Source organism: Meles meles, chromosome 4, assembly GCF_922984935.1.
Source record: "Meles meles chromosome 4, mMelMel3.1 paternal haplotype, whole genome shotgun sequence".
Lineage (NCBI taxonomy): Eukaryota > Metazoa > Chordata > Mammalia > Carnivora > Mustelidae > Meles > Meles meles.
The window spans coordinates 44,684,190-44,707,223 of record NC_060069.1 but is presented as its reverse complement, the minus strand read 5'-3'; the positions used below and the strand labels follow the sequence as shown (position 1 = coordinate 44,707,223).

Sequence of the window (23,034 nt, the reverse complement as noted above, 5' to 3'; positions counted from 1 at the left end):
AGTAGAGTCACCGTTTAGAAAAAAAATAGTATGACTTGTATGTCCTTGTCTACCTATAGATGTAGATGGGTGTAGTCCTTCTCTGTGTGAAGTCTGCAGCTTAAGAAAATTAAATGGTCAGTAAAGTAAACAGAATCTACACTTCTTAGATTTCTCTGTAGACTGGAGGTAGATTTGGACGGTAAGTTTGGAGGGATTTTTAAAATATATTCTGCCTTGCCCCTTTTGACTGTTTATCTCTCCTTATACATAATTGAATTCTAAGAGAATTAGTCTTCTAATAAGTTTGTCAATCTTCTTAGTCCTGTATAATTTCATTGGTTGTCAGTTTACCTTGATATTTTTTAGATTTACATATATTTTAATGTTTTATAGGATGTGATATCAAATTTTGGTGTAAGAAAAGTAATAGATTTTAGGAATTTTGAAACAGGTAATTTTAGTAGAGATTTTTATGTGTTTCCATACTGTAATTGAATTAATTGTTTACTAAATTATTAAATGCATTCTTTGGTATTTATTGAAATTGGGGTAGTTTATTAATCTTTATAACTTTTGTCAGTTTGTGGAAAATTTTTAGGTCAGTAAGATTTTCTTTTTGGTTTGTACCTGTACTGTTGTTCTTGAAACAGCATATTAGTATACTTTTTTTTTTAAATTTTATATTCTTTATTTTATTTTTAAAAAACAAGATATAATGTATTATTTGCTTCATGGGTATAAGTCTGTAAATCATCAGTCTTATACAATTCACAGCACTCACCATAGCACATACCTTCCCCAATGTCCATTACCCAGCCACCCTGGCCCTACAGCATCCTCAGTTTGCTTCCTGAGATTAAGTGTCTCTTATGGTTTGTCTCCCTCCCTGGTCCCATCTTGTTTCATTTTTTCCTCCCTTCCCCCCAAGACCCCCCATCCTGCCTCTCAAATTCCTCATATCAGAGAGATCATATGATAATTCTTTCTCTGATTGACTTATTTTGCTTAGCATAATACCCTTTAGTTCCATCCACATCATTGCAAATGTCAAGATTTTGTTTTTTGGTTTTTGTTGTTGTTGTTCATCCCTGCATAATATCCCATTGAAAATATGTATATATACACCACAACGTCTTTATACTTTAAACCTGTACCTCGTCTTAAGCTTAGCTAGAGTCTGTTGTGTTCATAGTACGTGCTGGAAAATCCTGGATTAACTGTTTCTTCCTTTAGTAGTTGGCACTCTCTTTTCTGAGCTGATACCAGTGGACCACTGGATTTAAGAAGACGTGGGTCTTGACCATCTGAGTTGTTTGAAAGTCATTTGGTGCTTAGGTTTTTGACTGCCTGAGTTTGGAAATCATTTTCTTAGGCTGTAGTGAATTATGTAGCTACTTCTTTGGATTTGGTGTCTGCATAATTGTTTATTGATCGTTTGAGCTGGTAGTTTGTGTTGACTGTTTTCATGCATTTAAAAGAAGTTTGTGTAGGGCTCTGGGATTTTGATGGGAAATGTTGATTTATTTTTTCCTTTCCTCTGTACTTGAAATATGTTAATTAGATTAGGTCTGTTCTGGTACTTGGGTTATTCAGAGGAATAGGCATGTACGTATTGCATTATGTATGTTCTGAGATAACAATTTCTAATTTATTTTAATATCTTTGAATTTGGGATACATTTTATGACATATACTTTGGAAGTGATTTTACATTCTTAGTGACACATGAAATAATGGTGCATCATAGAATCGATATCGTAAATTCAGTGAAACATGGCAGTCATTGTCCTAGCTCTGATGTTTGTTAGTAACATTGAAAGATGGCTTGAAGGTTTAAAAATTATTGAAAGCAGAACAGTTTTTATTAATTTTGAGTTTCAGCTGACAATTTATTTCTTTAGAGCTGAATATTTAAAGTTATATCTAAAAAAAAGCCATGAGCTATATATACTTCTTTAAAATTTATTCCCCAAGTATGTGGTGATCATTTTTGTATAAATGGAAGATAAACTTCTAAGTTTAATCCGTGATTTTGGTGAGAACAGTTTGAAAACTTAATATATTTGATTTTGTATTCTCATTTTTTGTACTTATATTTGAAAATTTGTAAGTAAAGTAGACTTGATATGGTTTGATTATAGGTCAGAGCCCAGGTGTTCAAGTCCATACTGGTTTGAGGTCATTTATGATACTTAGGTTTGTCTGGAATCTCTGAGACGACTTTGGTAGTCTTCAAAGATTTCTTAGTAGTCTAGATCCATGGAGTTACTTATGGGGTCAGAGAATTCATCTGCTTTTCTTGCTCATAGGAGAAAAACCTGTGCTAAAGATCAGGCTGACTTTAGGGACTTGAGTTAGTTGAATCACGAGATTTGTATAGTTTGCAATAAATAGCATGCTTGTCTGCAATAAGTAGCAAGCTTACTTTAATGCATTTTTCATTTTGGTTCTGAAATTTTTCAAGATGAAGGTGGATTATGTAATAACACTGACCATTTCCGAGATATTTGGTTCTATTCATTTTGTGCTACTCTATTAACTAAATTTCACTAGGCCTTGTAAACATGGTAAAGGACATTTAAGTTTGTAGTTACTGGGTTTCATAATATGTCTCCTTTTTTTTTAATTGTAAAAAGAAAATGACATTTATCATCTTAGCCACTTTTAAATGTGTAGTTTGATAGTGTTAAATATATCCACATTGTTCCAAAAACAGTTCAGAACTTACTCCTCTTGCAAAAGCAAAACTCTACCCAGTAAACAATACTTCCCTTTTCGTTCTACCCCCAGCACCTGGTAACTACTATTGTACTTCTGTCTCCATGATTTTGATTACTGTAAGTAGCTCATGCAAGGGGAATCATACAGTACTTATCTTTTTGTGGCTAACTTAATTCATTTAATGTTCTCAAAGTTACTCCATGTTGTAGCGTGTGACAGAATTTCCTTCCTGCTTAAGACTGGATTTATTTTACTGTATGTATATACCACATTTTGTTTATCCATTGATCCAGTGATGGACATTTGGAGTGTTTTATTTAACCTCTTAGCTATTGTGAATAGTGCTTCCATGGGTGTGCAAATATCTCTTTGAAACTCTTCTTTAAATTTTTGGGATACCCAAGAGCAAGATTGCAGGATCATATGGTATTTATATATTTAATTTTTTGAGGAACTGCCCTACTGCCTCACATAGAAGTTGCATTATTTTATGGTCCTACCAGCAGAGCACAAGGGTCCCAGTTTCTCCATACTTTTGCCAACACTTGTTATTTTCAGTTTTTTTGATAATAACCATCCTAATGGATGTGAGATTTTGACTTTTTGAGTGTATGTAAAAAGTGTATTTATTCATTTATAAAAGATTTTATTTATTTATTTAACACAGAGAAATCACAAGTAGGCAGAGAGGCAGGCAGAGAGCCTGATGCGGGGCTTGATCCCAGGACCCTGGGATCATGACCTGAGCCAAAGGCAGAGGCTTAATCCACTGAGCCACCCAGGCGCCCCTGAAGAGTGTATTTAAAAAGCATTTTTCTGTGTAATACAAGTGTCTCATTTAGTCATAATCCTATGAAGTGTATATTCACCTGTAAGGTGATTATACTCTTTTATAGATTGGAAAACTGAGGCACTGACAAATTACGTATCTTGTTCAAGAACCCTCAGGTACTAAATTGTCGAGCCAGAAATTGAATTCAACTAATTTGAATCCAGAGCATCTCCTCATGTTAGTTATTAGGATGTTCTTTATCATAAGTTGAATATTTTAATTGGTAAGGAACACTAACAAGTGTGTTTAAGATAGATGTTGATCTGTAGTGTAAGTGGTTAATTCTTTTGAGTTTTTACTTGGAAGGAGAATATTTATGATGGAATGATGCTTGTAATTATGGAATTTACACATTTTGAAAAATGTATTTTTCCTTGATTTAGTAATTAAGGTTTGCGAACTTCTAGCTGTAATGGTAAAATGTCAAAATTTCTTAGATTTTTTTTATTATTGGTTCCAGTCATATTATATTTTAGTTTGTTGCTAACTTCATGTGTGTGACTTTGCAGGCTAGGTTTTAGAAAGGAAAATGTTTATGACAGTATCTGGATCATTCTCTTGACCAAAACTTTATTGGAGGAAAATTTTATTAACTTTTCAGTTGGTCATTTTGATTGAACCTGGAATGTTATTTATTTGCTAGTAGTTTTGCTTACTACTTCTCTGATGTAGTGCTTTGATTATGTTGAATCTGGTTGAATTCTCTTTGGAACCTTGTAATCAACAGAGCTGTAAAAAAGCATCTGTAAATAATTTTTCTAGTTTATTTCATCAGTGTAAGGTCAGATTTTTTCCACTATATTTTTTCTTTTCTAATTATTTTTTTCAGTACACTATCCAGTCTAAGACCAGGTATTTCATTTATTAGTCATGTCTCTGTAGTCTGGACACATTTCCACAGTCCTTTTTGGTCTTTTATGACATTACCATTTTCTTTCTAATTTTAGGTTTGTCTGATGCTTGTGATGTATTCTCTAGGGTTCTGTACATTGAGAGGTACAAGATGTCTTCTGCTCTTTATTGGCATTGTTAATTTTGATCACCCAGTTAAGGTGCTTGATTTCTCTATAGTTAGTGTTTTTTTTTCCTTTCATTTTGTAAGCAATATGTGGGAGAGACTTTAATACCATGGGCATGCCCTCCTCTTTAGCAAAATTTCCCTCTAGACTTAGCATCCATTGATGATGCTTGTCTGAACCATTTTTTACTGTGTTGAAAATGATAAACGAAAAATGACAGTTTTGTAACAGTTAGCAGTCTTTTTTACATTCTCCATTTAATACCTGGCATTTTACTGTAAGAGCTCTCCTTTCCCATGTATCTATGTATGTGTCTGTATCATTTTTCTTTTAATCATTGATAGTGTATTATCAGCCTTAATGATTTCAGTGCTTAGATTGTTTTAGATCACCTGGTAAGAACTCTTTCCAACTTGCTTTTCTGTCCTTAAGACATGCCACTATCACTTTGAGTACTTTCTCACTTTTTGACATAACAAGATATTCCAGGTTCATCTTGTACATATCTTGTCCCAGCCTTGGAATCAGCCATCTCTCTGAGAAGGTCTGGTTTCTGTTGATACCTTGTTCTCAAAAATCTGTTTGTGAAAATACTCTATGACTGTTAGTCAATAGTATTTCAGATGTGAAAGTAACTTATTTTTGGACATTGGTTTGACATTTTTCTTGTTTCTGGTGTGCAAAACACAAACTGTCATAATGTACTTAAAAATTTTATATGGTACTCTTTTGGGGGATCAAAATGGCTTTTTAAATGTACTTAAGTTTAGACGAAAGCAGAGTATCTTTTTGAGTAGACTTGACAGTTGTATATTTTAGTTTATGAAACATTATACTTGCTTTTAGTCAACTAACTGATAAAATTCCCTCTGAAATGGCCAGGTTATATTTCAGTGTTTTCAGCTTTCTAGTTGCCTTCTAAGTCCAAAACAGAATTTATTACAAAAAAATAATGGCATGTTCCATGAAAGAATTTAAGATCAGTTAAATGTACTTTATATAAAATACTATAATCAAGAAAATTCTCACAGCAAAGGTAACCTACTTCTTCCATAGGGTGAACATCCTTATAGAATATTATTATTTATGTATTTATACACACTTTCCTTTTGTAAAACAAATTCCCTACACAAGTAAAACATAATGGAATTGTTTCCTACATAAGAAATTGATACTTAAGGGGCGCCTGGGTGGCTCAGTGTGTTAAGCCGCTGCCTTCGGCTCAGGTCATGATCTCAGGGTCCTGGGATCGAGTCCCGCATCGGGCTCTCTGCTCAGCAGCGAGCCTGCTTCCCTCTCTCTCTCTCTCTGCCTGCCTCTCTGTCTACTTGTGATCTCTCTCTGTCAAATAAATAAATAAAATCTTTAAAAAAAAAAAAAAGAAATTAAAATCAGTGTGTAAAATGAAAAATCCCATCAGATTAAAATTACCCTGAAATTCCTTCTAGAATTTAACAGTCTCATTCAGTACAGTATAGTTGTTTTTTCTCTAGTGGAAAAAAATCTTTGTTTCTTCAGTTGGGCAGCAGACATAGTTGGCTTGTGCTTAAGTGATCTTTTGTACTAAAAGCTCATAATTCTGGGGGCACCTGGGTTAAAGCCTCTGCCTTCGGCTCAGGTCATGATTCCAGGGTCCTGGGATCGAGCCTCGCTTCGGGCTTTCTGCTCAGTGGGAGCCTGTCCCCCCCCCACCCCCCCACCCTCCACTTCTCTGCCTACTTGTGATCTCTGTCAAATAAATAAATAAAATCTTTAAAAAAAAAAAAAGCTCATAATTCTAGAATCAGATTCAGTACCTGAGGTCTACAGAGAAGCTCACATTAGAGGCACATGGATATGGAGACTACCTGAGGGAACAGTTTCCTCCCTTCTTATTTTTTATTTGTGATGTTGACTTATTGGGTGGACTGATAGGTAGAATTGCCTTTTTTGGTGAAAGGAGGTGCTGAAGTTAGATTTGCCTAAGTGTATGTAATGTGCATATACAAATTAACTATTTTTATCCCAAAATTTAGCATTGGATATCTTTCCATATCAGTATGTTTGTACCATCTTAAATGACTGTTTACATTTTATAGATGTGGTGTAGTCTTATTAATGATTTCCTAGGAGCATTTAGGTATATAGTTTTTCTGAATTTAAACAACATTGCAAGTGTATATGCCTCTTTGTTCTACATTGCTTGTTATAACCTTTGGATAAATTCCTAGAAATTAATTGCTTGGCAAAAGGGGATTTGCATTTTAAAAAGATTTTTGGTGTAATTTGTTAAATTACTCTCAGAAAGGTTATATTCAATTTAATTTTTTAGGCAGTATGTGGGATAATGACTAATTTGCTATACCTTAAGCAATATAGGTATCATCCTTTTTAATATTTTCTATTCTGATATATGGAATATGCTTTTAGTCATTTTGATGTTTTATGATATATTTATTTGGTTAAACAACCAATGATAAAAGAACTTTCAACTATGTAAGAATTTTCTTATATCATTTAAATTTCTTTTGTGAATTATTTGTTCATGTCATTTTCCCCCTCATGATATAAGAATTTTCAGCTGTGTGAGAATTTCCTTACATCATTTAAATTTGTTTTTTGAATTATTTGTTCATGTAATTTCCCCCCTCCTACAACTTTTTTTTTTTTTTAAAGATTTTATTTATTTATTTGACAGAGAGAGATCACAAGTAGATAGAGAGGCAGGCAGAGAGAGAGAGAGGGAAGCAGGCCCCTGCTGAGCAGAGAGCCCGATGCGGGACTCGATCCCAGGACCCCGAGATCACGACCTGAGCTGAAGGCAGCGACTTAACCCACTGAGCCACCCAGGCGCCCCAACTTTTTTCACCCCTTTTTTAGAAGTGTAAAATCATTCTGTTAAGGTCTTAATATTTTCCCTATGAAATAAGGCTATTTTCTCATAGATTAGAGATGTTGTCTATACCGTGTTAAATTATTACAAATTCTGGACTATTTAGACTTCTACTCTGATCCTTATTTATTTAGTTTGAGAAATGTTTGTCAGTTTTACTGTTTAGGATGATAAAAATAGTAACTAAAAGCTAAAAAACTTTTCCCAACCTCCTTTGAGGGTGTTTCTGGAATTTTATACTTCCTTTACTCCCAGTGTTCGGTAACGTTGAATTCTGCAAGAAAATAACAAAGATAAAATGAAAATGTTTTACTTAAAGTTTTATTTAAACTTGGAGAGTTCTGAAATATGTGATCCTAAGAGATTTCCCTGAAATATGTATTTTTTGGTAGTAGGAATGAGTCTCTCTGTTCCATTGGACTAATTGTGTCTAAGTTTAATTTAGAATTTTCAGTTCTATAGAAAATGTCTGTTGTTCCATTGTTTCTATATTTCTTATTATACATATTGTAACTATTGTAGCTTTTATAACATAGATCTTTGTTCAGGAGCTGTACCTGAGGGGACCCATTTTAGTTCAAAACAAGAGAAAGCACTTGCCAGATTGTAAGCAGCAAATAGGAATAGACTGTGTTAAGGCTGATTCAGTAGGCTCAACAAAATTAATGTTTTCAGTTGTGAAACAGCTAAAGGTTAGTTTCCTCTAATAAATGTTTTAGTATTCTGCATTTTCTCATGTTCTTGCTTTAGTGCATCATTATTTTAAAAAGGAAATAAGTTTTTTCAGGGTAGTAAATAAAATGTAGTCATTTTAATTCTATATGGTGTATATCTGGGTGAACTATATGGATTTTCAGATGAGTACCGAATTACCCGTCTTCAGTGGCAGTCATTTTGACTACTTCTATATTCTCCCCATTTTCTGTACATTTTCATATTAAAGATTTAAGTTTAAAGTTGATGCAAGTGAAATGTTCGCATAGGTTTATTGAAAGACTCTGTCTTTTTTTTTTTTTTTTTTGAAGACTTTATTTGTCAGAGAGAGGGCACAAGCAGTGAGTGGGGCAGGCAGAGGGAGAAGCAGGCTCCCTGCTGAGCCAAGAGCCCAATGGAGGACTCCATCCCAGTATCCTGGGATCATGACCTGCACTCAAGACAGTTGCTTAACCAACTAAGCCACCCAGGCATCCCAGGACTCTGTCATCTTACACGTGATAGTAAATTTGGTAATTTCTAACATAATAGTATTGAGAGAGATGACTATTGAAGTATTATTTTGCTGTGATTACATTTTTTGTGGTCTATATATTTTGGTATAATTATGAGTAGCCATTATTAGTGATGTTGGATATAATTGGTATAGAAATATATAAATGAATTATATAAACCAGAATTATAAAAGAATTTTTCATTGTCTATCAGAGCTGGTTAATTTTACTTTCAAAAAATTTAATACATGTGCAGTAATAGAAATTTGAAATAGATATGTAAGGTTCTATAGCACCTTAAAATATAGCCATCAAATTTTTATAGAAATCTACCTTTTTAAGTGTTTCTGAATGGTGTTACTTGGTTTTTAAGCATTAATGTATTTTTTTCCTCAGTTTTCTCCATCTCTCAAAGACAATGTTATATCTCATTTTTTAATTCTTTTATTCCTCTTCAAAATGTATTCACTATTAGTATTCATTGTTTGAATGTCTTAAGTGTTCAGGGTGAACTCATTAGTTTAATTCTTTATTTTCATGAAGTTTGTTGAGAATAACTTGGAATTTGAGACTTGAGCATTTTAAATAGATTTTCAAGAACTGGGAGAAATGGGGATTATACTAGAACTTGTTTTTGTTTTATATTTTTGACTTCTGTTAATAGTAGTAGCTTTGATTTTACTTTAGGCTCATTAGCTTATGGACCTCAGTATTATACTCCCCAGTTTAAAAAAAATCTAAAGGAAAAGAAAGTAATGTTTTGAATCTTAGAATGTTATTGTAGAAATACTCCTCTTGTCCCAGTAATAATCTTTTTTCTTTGCTAAATTTTTATAGTTATGATCAGTGATATAATTATCTTCTGACATATAAAATGTAGATTATAAAGAACAACGACTGCTGATAGTATGGGAAATATAAAATATGAGTACTTTGGACTCATAAGAAAAGCTCTCTCCAGTTTTTCCAGAGTACCCTTTTTGATGAAGTGCAGCTTTGAAAAATCTTTACTGATACAACTGAGTAAATTTGTGATAGAGAAATAATTTCTGAAGAGGTATTCCTATGTTACTGATCTTTATAGTCTTCGAGATACCCTAAAGATGAAGAAGTGTGGTTGACAAGTTAAATAAAATGTGTGGAATGTTGGTCAGTATGGGATATGGGTCAAAATTAAAGGGATGTGTGTATTTATAAGCTGGATATGTGAGCTTATTATCACTTTCCTTTAAAATATAAATAAAGGAAAATGATAATAAGCTGACATATCAGCTTATTTTTTTATTGTGATAAAATATGTGTAACAAAATTTATCATTTTTTTAAGTGTACAGTTCAGAGGCATTAAGTACATTTACATTATTTTTGTGACCATCACTCCTTCTATCTCCTGAAACTTTTCATCATCCCAGACTGAAACTCTGTACTCATTAAAAAATAACTCTCCAGGGGCGCCTGGGTGGCTCAGTGGGTTAAGCTGCTGCCTTCGGCTCAGGTCATGATCTCAGGGTCCTGGGATCGAGTCCCGCATCGGGCTCTCTGCTCAGCAGGGAGCCTGCTTCCCTCTCTCTCTCTCTCTGCCTGCCTCTCTATCTACTTGTGATCTCTCTCTCTGTCAAATAAATAAATAAATAAAATCTTTAAAAAAAAAAAAAAACTCTCCATTTCCTCCTCACCCAGTCCCTCCTTAACCCATTCTTTCCTTACCCCAGTAACAACTGTTCTTTCTGCCTCTATGAATTTGACTATTCTAGTACCTCATATAAGTGGAATTATACAATATTTTCTTGTGTGTCTGACTTACCCTAAACTTAGCATAATGTCTTCAAAATCCATCCATCCATTTTGTAGAATGTATCAGAATTTTGTTCCTTTTAAAAGTTGAGTAGTATTACATTGTTTGTATGTTCCACATTTTATTTTTTAACCATTCATCTGTGGATGAATATTTGGGTTGTTTTCACCTGTTGGATACTGGGAATAATGCTGCTGTGCTCATTGATGTACACATAACCTGTTTGAGTCCCCGCTTTCACTTCTTTTGGGCATATATCCAGAATCTCATGCTGGATCAAATGGTGATTTTATGTTGTAATATTTTGAGATATCACTGTACTGTTTTCCACAATGACTATATCATTTTCTATTCCTACCAATAAATGGACAGGGTTTTAATTTCTCTACATCCTCAGCAAAGCCTGTTGTTTTCTGTTTTGTTGATAATAGTCATTCTAATGAGTGCTTACTCAGCTTATGTTGTCTTAAGCCTGAAATAGTTAAAATAATATGAACATTAGATTCTCCAGTCCATAAGAGCTGAGGTACAGCAAATTAGAAAGGACTTTTTAAGAGATGAGGCATTTCAGTTGACAGTAAGTAGCAGGATGTGAGTGGACTTCTGAAAATTTCACATAGGGAGCATTTTATTCCTTGATCTTCCTAGATAGTAAAATGTTACTCCAAATTATACTAGTCTAGATCTCTGTTGTCCTATATGATAACTACTAGCTGTTTGTGACTATTTAAAGTAATTATACACAAATAAAATTATAAAATCAGTTCCTCACAAAAATGTGACACTTGTCACATTTTTAGTGCTTAATAGCCATGTGTAGCTAGCTAGTGGTTAGCATATTGGAGAGTGCAGCTATAGAACATTTTCATCCCTGTAGAAAGTTCTTTTGGACAGCACTGATAGAGATATTTGTTAGAGATGTTATTGAAGGATAATACAGCAGTACTTCTGTTAAGGGTAGAATAAAAGGTCACAGAAGGTTAACATTTCAAACTTGACTTGCAATAATGGAAAATATAACGAAGTTTTCATATAGTGATGTGGGCTATTTACCTTGAGATTGGTAATCATCCACTTACTCAAATTATGCAATATTCAGCGCTTTTGGGGAGCATAATTACACTAGGAGCTCTGACATCTTTATTTTCTTGCAGAAGATATTTCTCCTTCTCTATAGATCTATGAATATATATCCTCTGCGTATAATAAATATGTGTTTCTTATATATGTAGAAGTATATGTTCTGCCACTGAAATGTATACATAGTCTCATATATATATATCCTAAGAAAAAAAACTATAGTATTTTTGGAAAATAGTCCATATTTAAATTTCCCTAATTATCACCATGTCTTTTATATCCCCCTGCCCCTCCCTGCCAGTCAAGCCTCACTTATTGCAATTAATTGATATGTTTTTTTCATTTCCTTTATTTAAAAAAAAAATTCCTCTCAGATAATTTCTCTTCCTTTTCATGACATTGACTTAGTAAAGAAACTGGCCATTTGTCTTGTGAAATGTCCCCTTTTGAATCTGTTTTTTTTTTCCCTTGCTCTTTTGGTGTCATTTTACTTGTTTCTCTAGTTTCTTTATTTCCTGTGAACTACAAGTTGGTTCTGAAGGTTTGATTTAGGTTCAGGTTAAATAATTTTTGGTAAGAACACTTTGTAGCTGATGCTCTTAATTTGAGTTTATTATTTTTTTCATGATGGTTATGTGAACAGTTTTTTGTAGTTAACTCATGGTTTATAAAATACTTTCATATGCAATTTTCTCTAGTAATATTTTTAACACCTTGTAAAGTGGGTTGATACTATCTTCACTGTGCTGATTTAGTTTTTATGAGCTCTTTACTTAGAAAGTTTTACAATTCTACTGGTTATTAAAAGGGAGTTATTTTGTCTCTACTATCTTCTGACAGTGTTTTTTAAAGAACATACTAATCTTTTCATCATAGAAATAAGTAAAAGTTATTCCGTTTAAATGTTACTTGAAATTGTGCATGATTTTGTATAGGAGGATACTCTCCCACCTTTGCTGTTAAAACAATAATTTCTCCCATTTAAAAAACTAACTTAAAACACACAACTAGGTGAATAAAGAACTGATAGGGGTGAACTTAAGCATTATGTAACTGTCACTCAGAGCTTTCTGAATGGCATGAAGAATCAGTGTTAATATGCTAAGTTTATATAATTCCAGTTGATAGCAAAGTAAATTGATCTTTTAAATTATCCTGTGCTACTTTAAATAAATTTATGGATTTTTTTTAGTTTTGTTATGTTTAATTGATTATTTCTAAAATATAAAATTTAATTTAGTATTTCACTTTCTTGTTCATGTTGGTTAGAAGGACAGTTAAAACTATGTGAGGGGTTTATATTGAGGAGATATTATTGGTATAAAGATAAAATATCGGTACTAACTCACATCTTCAGAATTCATAGTAGTGATATTAGCTGCTGTTGGTTAGGAGCCTGTTAGGTGCCATTGTGCACTTCATATGTATTACACCCAGTATTTAGAACAATTCACATGATAAAGAGGCAAGTTATCAGAGGTTAAGTAACTTGCCTGAACAGGCAGCTAATTTGTGGTGGAATAGAGATTTGAACTCAGCACTGACTTTGAAGTGTAAAAAGCCTGTGACTTTTACACTATGCCCTGCAAGTTCTGATGCGACTGTGACATAATAAAATGAGAAAATAGTCACTGTTTAAGTACATTATGAGATTGGGCTTATTTTACTAATCTAGACTAAAATTTTGCTTTTGAGTTAATGCTGTTTCAGCAATGCATAGTTTAATTAGAAAATCTAAATACTTTGATTTTTTTTTTTTTTGTTCTTTTCTTCACTTCTAGATATTCAAGAATTTTATGAAGTGACCTTACTGGATAATCCAAAATGTATAGATCGTTCAAAGCAGTCTGAACCAATACAACCTGTGAATACTTGGGAAATTTCCAGCCTTCCAAGCACTACTGTGACTTCAGAAACACTGCCAAGCAGCCTTAGCCCTAGTGTAGAGGTAAGATAAATTTTTTCCTGAGGCTGTTTTTTAGTAATCAATTTATTGGGGCTGCTAAGTTTTTTCACTTTATTAAAATGGATGTTATGTGGAAATATCATGAGATTACAATTTTTTTTTTTTTTAAAGATTTTATTTATTTGACAGAAATCACAAGAGAGGCAGGCAGAGAGAGAGGAAGGGAAGCAGGCTCTCCGCTGAGCAGAGAGCCCGATGCGGGACTCGATCCCAGGACCCTGAGATCATGACCTGAGCCGAAGGCAGCGGCTTAACCCACTGAGCCACCCAGGCGCCCAGATTACAAATATTTTTGAAGAGAAAAGCTCAGAATCTCTGGTGCCCCTTTCTTAACATGTTTTAAATGGTTTGAGGTCTGAAATACTTGGCTTTAGACTATTAAAAAAAACACTTTGCATGAGATACCTCAGTGAAATTATATTTTGAAAAGGTGATTTTGCTCTGGTTTTTTGTTTGTTTTGAGAAAGAGAATATAGTTTTGTTGTGCTGGGCCGATTAATTGCTACATATACTCTGATGATTCTGTTTATTTGACTTGAAGATTGCATTAATAAAATTCACTAAAGACTGATCAGTAAATCTTAAGGTTAGCATTGGTTTCAGCATTTTTCTGTAGTTAAAACTATATTTCTTTAAGTTTTAAAAACTGTTTTAGTAATGTTCTCTTTTTGGTTGTAACATACTGTTGCTGGTAGAGTTAGATAGAACAGAGATATATGAAGCATTTTGTAATGAGGCTTCTATCTGAAAAACATTAGTCATTTGAATGTGGTTGTCTGACTGAATTTGATTCTAGTCCCTTCTAGTTTGTACTAGAGAAGTGCTTGGAAAATTGAATCAGCCTCTGTTTGGTGAGTAATAAATCAGGGAAAAGTAGTGGTGGGCAGCAACCAGACAACCCTTTGGTAATGAAGCAGACAGTTTCTAAGTTTTCTTTTTTTATATTATGTCACGTAGAACTGTAAAATTTTTTTTTTTTTTTTATTTATTTTATTTTTTTTTTTTTAAAGATTTTATTTATCTATCTGACAGACAGAGATGACAAGCAGGCAGAGAGACAGGCACAGAGAGAGAGAAGGAAACAGGCTCCCCGCAGAGCAGAAAACCCGATGTGGGGCTCGATCCCAGGACCCTGGGATCATGACCTGAGCCGAAGGCAGAGGCTTTAACCCACTGAGCCACCCAGGCGCCCCAGAACTGTAAAATTTTAAAGCAGGCAGCACATCTGATCCCTCTTTTTCATTTTAAGGATTCGGAAACTGAGATCCAAAAGAAAATGAATGACTTGACCCAGCTTATTTAGCTAGTTTGGGCAAGTCTACCCTTGGATTTCAGACCTTGTAACAGATCACAGTTCTCTTTACTAATCCTGTTCTGCACTTGTATATTTTTCTTTGATTGGAGAGAGACTCTACTGTTGTATTGTTTCTGTGTCTTTTTTTTAATCTCTTTTTTATCACTCTTGGATCATTTCCATTTTCATTCCCTTTTGTTGATAAATCATTTGCACTTATGATCAATTGCAAATAGATTTTTTTAATGTTAACTAGTAGTACAGTTTTTATTTCACATTTATTTTCCTAGCTTAAAAATTTTGCATTTGAGGAGACATGTTAAATTTTAAGAGAATTGAGTTTCTTATTTAATTACCTAACTATTGTTTCCTATTGTCTCATTGATTATGTTCAACTGTGAGTATAAAGCATAGAGTTCTTATAGTTGATTTGCCTATTTTTATAGGAGATTGTTTAGATAATGGCTGGTTCAGTGTAACCAGCAAAAGTTAATTTAAGGTTAAATAAGTGGATAATACTGCACAGTGGAAGTTAATTTCTATATAGAGTTCAGTCAGAAAGATCAGGAAGGCGTTGAATTCCATCATGAGTAGTATTAGAAAATTTCAGGGGTGCCTGGCTGGCCCAGTCAGTGGAGCGTGTGACTCTTGATCTTAGGGTTGTGAACTAGAGCCCCACGTTGGGTGTAGAGATTACTTAAAAATAAAATCTTAAGGGAAAAAACGGAAGAGTATCGGAAGATTTCAAATTGCGTAAAGTGAGGCACTGGTATTTAGAAAGGCCCTGTGCAGTAATGGTTTTTGCATCTCCTGAAGGGTGTATTATGGACATGTTAAAGGAGAATAAGAGAATAAGAATTTTCAGACTATAAGTGGGAGGTCTAATTAGGAAAATGAATGAGAAGGGATTATGATTAAAATGTTGCTTAGGGCTTGGCGCATGAAAATGCTCTAGTGTGCTTGAAATTTATACCCATTCACGGATAAACTTAGTAATGGGATCATGGAGATGTGTCTGTCATGTCCCAGATTTTTTTAAAAAAGGGAAGATCTGTGTGTGTCAAATCTATAGTGAGCTAAGTTTAGTTCAAAAGAAGTAGTTTTGTAGAGAGGACAGAATACCCTGATAGATGCTTGCCTGAAAATGTAAATAGTTTTGAAACACACTGATGGATGACAGTCCTAAGGTCTTAAAAAAACAAACAAACAAAACCCTGTAATGTTTATAGGTTTCATTTCTACTTTTTTTGAGAGTACTATAAGAGAAGGAAAGTATATTCCCCTGTTCCCCAGTTATGTATGCTTAATTTGGACAGAAAACTTGGTTAAGAGGCATTTGACTCGATCGCTTTAGACACTTGGAGGCATAATGTTTAGGACTGAAAAGAGACTTCGAACATTTAATTCACCTTATTTAAAGTTTTATAGTTGAAGAGAATCCACTGACCCAAATTAAAACAAATGCAGAGGAAGTTTTTATTTGACTATAACTTGAAAAATAATATGAAAATCATGAAAATATTTTGTCTCATACAAATTTTAGGTTATTACTGTACTTGTGCACTAATTCTTGGATAAAAAAGTAAGGTAATATGGGCACCTGGGTGGCTCAGTTGGTTAAGGGTCTGACTCTTGATTTTAGTTCAGGTCATGATCTCAGGGTTGTGAAATCCAGCCCCTAGTTGGACCCTGCCCTGGGTGTGGAGCCTGCTAAAGGTTCTCTCTCCCTCCCTTTCTTTCTCCTCCCCCACCTTAAAATAGGTAAGTAGGTAGGTAAGTAGTAGAAAGAAAGGTAATGTTTTTGTGACAAAGTTGTATGCAACACAATCTTACTGTCTCTTTTACTTCATGTTCACTTTTGTAGGATTATCATAAAGAGTGATCATAAATGTATCACTTTTGTAGGATTATCATAAGGAAATACTTCTTTGGCAAAAGAAGTATTTGAGATAGAGCAATTTCCAGGGCATGCTTCTCTTACTTTCTTAAAGTGAAAATCTTTGTCTTGTAAAACATTTGTTCACTTTTCTTTCTTGTCCTTTCTGTTTTGTCCTTGTTTTGTTATTAACTGATCTAACTTGCCAGATCTTCATTTGTCAGTTAATTTGTGCCCTTGTAACTTCATTTCCTATATTTCTTCTGATTTAGTAAAATGAAAATTAATGCCATTTATTTTTGGAGTGACATGGCAGTATCCCATTTTCTTAGAACTTTTTTGTGTTTGGTATATCTGTCTTCTACTTTGAACATATACCTAGTACATTGTTTGGAATAATGTTTGCATAATATTAATGAGTGTTTCTGGGTGATGGGGACTTTTTTCTTTTTAGTACTTTTCTCTGTTACTTTTAAAAAATAATGACCACATGTCATTTTTAGGGAAACAAATCTATCCTAAAATAAGAGTAAATTTTAGAGATGGTAAGGAAGAATATTTAGAAGGAACCAAGAGGCAAGAGTAGGAGAAATTGCCTGATTTAATGAGAAATTCCAACAGAAAAGGATGCAGTATCCTATTTTAGTCCTTTTGGGCTTCTGTAACAGAGTATCGCAGATTGGGTAGCCTATAAACAACACAAATTTATTTCTCACAGTGTAGAAGCTGGGCAGTCCAAGATCAGGTCACAGGTAGATACACTTTTCCTGGTTCCTAGTTGGCCCTTTTCTCAGTGTGCTCATGTTGAGAAAGGGTGAGGGAGCTCACCATGGTCTCTTTTATAAGGACACTAATCCTGTTCACAAAGCCTCCCTTATGGCCTAATGACCTCCCAAAGTCTCTACCTCCTAATACCATCACATTGGAGTTTAGCATTTCAAAATGTGAATTTTGGGGGGGACACATTCAGTCTATGGCTGTTCTGTTTTTTATTTTATTTTATTTTATTTTATTTATTTGATAGAGAGAAATCACAACTAGGCAGAGAGGCAGGCAGAGAGAGAGGAGGAGGCAGGCAGAGAGAGAGGAGGAAGCAGGCTCCCTGCAGAGCAGGAAGCCCCATGTGGGGCTCGATCCCAGGACCCTGGGACCTTGACCCGAGCCAAAGGCAGAGGCTCTAACCCACTGAGCCACCCAGGTGCCCCTGTTCTGTTTTTGATAGTACATTGCAAGCACACCAAAGAGTCAAAGGCTTGTGGTTTTTTGTTTGTTTGTTTGTTTGTTTGTTTTTTTGATGTGAAACCATAAAAATGACCATTTTATTGATTTCTGGGTAGGAAAAGCTTTTCTAAGCATGACAGCAATCAAAATCCAGAAAAATTAAAAGGTTAAGAATGCTGAGTTTGGGGGCACCTGAGTAGCTCAGTCAGTTAAGTGTCTGACTCTTGATATCAGCTCAGGTCTCAATCTCATGGTCATGAGTTCAAGCCCTGCGTTGGGCTCCACTTAGTAAAATGGAAGGAAAAAAAAAAAAAAAGAATGCTGACTTTGTGGAATTTCTTTGTGATCATCACAAAGTTTGATTATTTGAAGTTTAATTAGAGAATTATATCTTGAAAAGATACATTAAACAATTGAGAAATGGGGGAATTTGTTACATTTATGAAAAGGGACTAATTTCCCCCCCTTCTCAACTCAAAAAAACCTCTTTATAGAACAGTAAGGAAAACATCAACATTCAATAGAAAAGTGACCAGAGGAAGTGAATGGGCAGTTTAGAGAAAAAGAATTACCAATGGACCAAATAAACCTTTGAAGAGATGCTCAACCTCACTTCAAAAGCATGCATATCAAATTGACAAGGGGAGTATTTTTAACTAATTTGATTGTCAAAGATTAATTAAATGTGAGGAAACAGACTCTTATACTGTTGGTAGGAGGTACAGTGGTACAACCTTTCTGCAAGACAACAGTATATATTCATATCCTTTGATCTAGCTGTATGTTCCAGATATAATTACACAAATTAATATATATTTAGCTATATATGTACACATGTTCATTGCAGTATTACTTGTAATATTCATAAAAATCAACAGGGAAACCATCTAAATTCTATCAGTAAGAAACTGGATAAGGGTGCCTGGCTGGCTCAGTTTGTAGAGTATCTAGCTCTTGATCTTGAGGTCATGAGTTCAAGCCCCACATTGGGTGTAGAGATTACTTTAAAAAATTGTATAAAAAAGGAAATTGGATAAACACATTATGTACAGCCACTTAATGCAATATAAAAAAGCAGGCATAAAAATATAGATTCTATATCCTTTCTGTGTTATTAAGTAATTACATATCAGGAAGTATAGTATGACTGTAAAAAGAAAAGAAATATTGTCAGGTATGTTTAGAAGAATACACACTTAGTCTTTTCAGTAATGTACTCATTTTCAGTTATCCCTGCTGTCTCCAGGCTCCATGTTTCAGCACTTCTGAGTTCATCTTCAGGGGAAGGAAATTCTCTGAGTAGGGAATATAGATTCTTTTCCCCTCTCTTTGACCTTTTGATTTAGTGCTTTAAAAAATTGTGTCTGCTTTAATTTAAGTAAAATTTTAGGAGATAGTAGAGTTAAAAGCAAGTATTCAGTCCACCTGATTGAATCTGATCATTGACTTAAATTATTGAAGTACTGGGTAGTATTTATACATAAAACTATGCAAGTCATAAATGTATAGCTTGATGAATTACTGCATTGTGGATATACCCAGTCAAGAAAAAGAAAATGGAATGACTGCTAATGAGTTCTGGAATTAGATAGTGATGATGGTTGTACAACTTCTAATATACTAAACACCAGTGACTTGTGTGTTTTAAAATTTGGTAAATTTTCTGGTATGTACATTATGTCTTTATTTTACAAAAGAACTCTTCCTTGTACCTTTCCTAGTCACTACCTGTATCCTGTTCTTCAAAGAACCATCCTGATTTCTAACACCATGGATGAGTTTTGCCTCTCCTAAAACTATATTTTAACAGATTAGTACAGTATGTACTCTCTTATGTCTAACTTTTTTCTTATATTTGAGAATTTCCTCCAAGAGTGGAAGTTTTTTTGTTCTCTGTGCTGTATAATATTCCATTGTAGATATTTATCCATTCTGGTGATGGCTGTTTTGTTGTTTTCAGTTTTGGGTTAGTGCTTGAACATTATTTTATAGTCAGTTCTGCCATAGCACAACATATATGTTCTTAAAAATCACTTCAAAATGCAAAATTGTGCAATAAAAACTGCAGGGCTTATGTAGAAAATGGAGTTAGAGACTCAAGCTCAAAACTTGGTGAGTGGCATATATAAAAAAAGATATTATCTTGGTAATAATGGCAGCACAATTTCTAAACACACTTATAGGATTGTGTGTTAAGATTCAGCTTGTGAGGGGCGCCTGGGTGGCTCAGTGGGTTAAGCCGCTGCCTTCGGCTCAGGTCGTGTTCTCAGGGTCCTGGGATCGAGTTCCGCGTCGGGCTCTCTGCTCGGCGGAGAGCCTGCTTCCCTTCCTCTCTCTCTGCCTGCCTCTCTTGTGATTTCTCTCTATCAAATAAATAAAAAAAAAAAAAAAAAAAAAGATTCAGCTTGTAGGTTATTGCCCAGTGCTGGCCCAGGAATTTATCTGAAATTAGATGTAGGGTTATTAACAGATGTGGGTGACTATGAATCCTAACATTCAATGAGCTAAGGTCTGAAATGTGTGTTTTTGTGTATTTCTCTATGGTTTGTTTCATCTGGGTGCAATTTTCTGTTCTCACCTAGTGTTTCACATGGACAAGATTGGACTTAAGCAAACATGAAATTTGTGTTAGCTACCATTGTTTCCTAATACGTCAGTCGTATTGGAACAAATTTGCTTTCTCAAAATGTTATGGTAGAACTGTGTGTATATTTTTTGGTGCACCTGTGTATGTGTTTCTATTGTTTATATACCCACTTGTGAAAATGATATGCATATGTTTAATTTTGGAACATAGTAATAGCAGTTTGGCAAAATGGTTATGCCTGATTTTTTTGTTTTGTTTTTTTAAAGATTTTTTATTTTATTTATTTGACAGAGAGAGATCACAAGTAGATAGAGAGGCAGGCAGAGAGAGAGAGAGGGAAGCAGGCTCCCTGCTGAGCAGAGAGCCCGATGCGGGACTCGATCCCAGGACCCCGAGATCATGACCTGAGCCGAAGGCAGCGGCATAACCCACTGAGCCACCGAGGCGCCCGTTATGCCTGATTTTTATCATTACAACCAGTACATGCAAGTTTCGGTTGCTTTACAAGTTTACCATTGCTTGTTATTGTCAGTCTTTTTATTAATAATTTATTTCAGTAGGTGTGTAATGGTACTTCATATTGTTGTATTTGCATTTTCCTTATCTTAACAAGATTATGGTTAACACCTTTTCATATGTTTATTATTCATTTTGCTATCTTTTGTGAAGTGTCTATTTAAGTTTCTCATCCCCCCCCCATTGTTTTTCATCTTATTGATCTGTAGGAGATCTCTATCTGGATATGATTCCTTTGTTGGTTATATGTATAATATACATTTTCTCCCACTCTGAGGCATGCTTTTACTAATGATACCTTTTCATTATTTCTTAAATCTAATATATGGTTAATGGTTAATGTTCTTTATGCCTACTGAAATGTTTCTCAGCTTCAAAGTCATAAAGTTATCCTACTTTATTATTTGTTAAAGACTTTTTTTCGCTTTTCACATTTACATCTGTAATCCATACTGCAGTTTGCAAAATTTCACATGAATCAGCATTTCAGTGCATCTCCATTCTTGCAGTTTAGTCTAAACCACCCTCATTTTTTGCCTAGATTATTGTAATGGTCTCTTTGGCCTATCTGCATTCACACTTGCACCTTTTCCATTTATGACCACTTTGCTTCCAAGATTGTTTTTATAAAATGCAAATCATTTCATTACCCTTCATTGGCTTTCTGTTCCTCTCAGAATGAAGTGGTAGATCTCTAATGAGACTCAGAAATCCTAATTATTTGACCACTGCCTGTTTTTCCACTCTTGTAAAACTCTTTCATTCTTTGGCTACTGGTTCCTCTTTGTTCAGGGTCCCCACATAATTCCTGTGCATAGGAAGTTCTTTCTTGCCAACTCTTGCTTATTTTTAGCATTTTATTTTAAATGTCAGTTCTTCCAACAAATAATTGAGCATCTGGTATGTATCACACATTGAACAATGTGCTTGAATAAAGGCAAAGATCCCTGTCCTCATGGAGCGTGCATTCTAGTGGCCATGCTGGTAATAAACAATAAATTATTTAGTATGTTAGAAGGTGATAAGTGATATGGAAGGAGAAAAAAGAGAGCTGAGTGAGGGTATCAGGAATGTTAGATTCCTTTGCAATTTTACAAAGTACATTCCTTTACACTTTGCAGTTTTTACTAGGGTTATTCATGATAGGCCTGATTGAAGAACATGGGATCTGTACAGAGAGTTGGAAGTTGATGCAGCTATTTGGGGAAATAATCAGTGCAAAGATTATAAGGCATAAGGCTGGAATGTATGAGAAATAGCAGGATGGCCAGTATGTTTAGAAGGTAGTAAGTAAGGGGCGCCTGGGTGGCTCAGTGGGTTAAAGCCTCTGCCTTCAGCTCAGGTCATGATCCCAGGGTCCTGGGATCAAGCCCCACATTGGGCTCTCTGCTCAGCAGGGAGCCTGCTTCCTCCTCTCTCTCCCTGCCTGCCTCTCTGACTAGTTGCAATCTCTGTCTATCAAATAAATAAATAAAATCTTAAAAAAAAAAAAAAAAAGAAGGTAGTAAGTAAGGGAAAGAGTAGTGGGAGATGAGGTCAAAGGGTAAGGCAGAGGCAGATTATGTAAAGCTTCTTCAGGGTTTTGGACTGGAGGAATGACATTTAACCTAATCTTTAAAAGGATCACTTAGGCTGTTTTGTTGAAAATAGTTTGTGGTAAGAGTAGAAGCAGGGGACCTGTTAAGGAGTCTGTCTCAGTGATCCAGTTAAGGATGCATGTAGGCGTGAACCAGAGTGGTGATAATGGAGGTGCTAAGTGGCTGAATTACGGATATTTTAAAGTAGAACACAAGGATTTGGGACAGATTGGAAATGGGTTGTGAGAGTAAGTTGGAGATCACTACTAGAGAATTAAGGATAACTATGTGGTCACTTCCTGATAGAAGCCTTTCTTTACCTCTCAGATTATCAGAGCCTCTGTTATAGCACTTTCTGCTTCTGCCTGATAATATTCATCAGTATTGTAATTAAATGCTGTGAAATTACAGTATTTTGTGTTATTTTGGTCTCTACTAGACTGTCCTTCAGGCTAGACACTCGTGTTTACTAAAATATATGTAGTACTTG

General features: G+C 34.6%; 1 protein-coding gene across 12 annotated transcripts in view; it reads left to right on the top strand.

The window, feature by feature from the left end:
* DLG1 (discs large MAGUK scaffold protein 1) overlaps window positions 1-23,034 on the top strand; it is a 257,847-nt gene that overhangs the window by 3,279 nt on the left and 231,534 nt on the right. For all 12 annotated transcript variants that reach the window (XM_046001681.1, XM_046001679.1, XM_046001684.1 and 9 more), the window contains exon 4: window positions 13,289-13,455. In XM_046001681.1, the coding sequence (XP_045857637.1) occupies window positions 13,289-13,455 (167 nt within the window). The remainder of the gene's footprint in view (window positions 1-13,288; window positions 13,456-23,034) is intronic.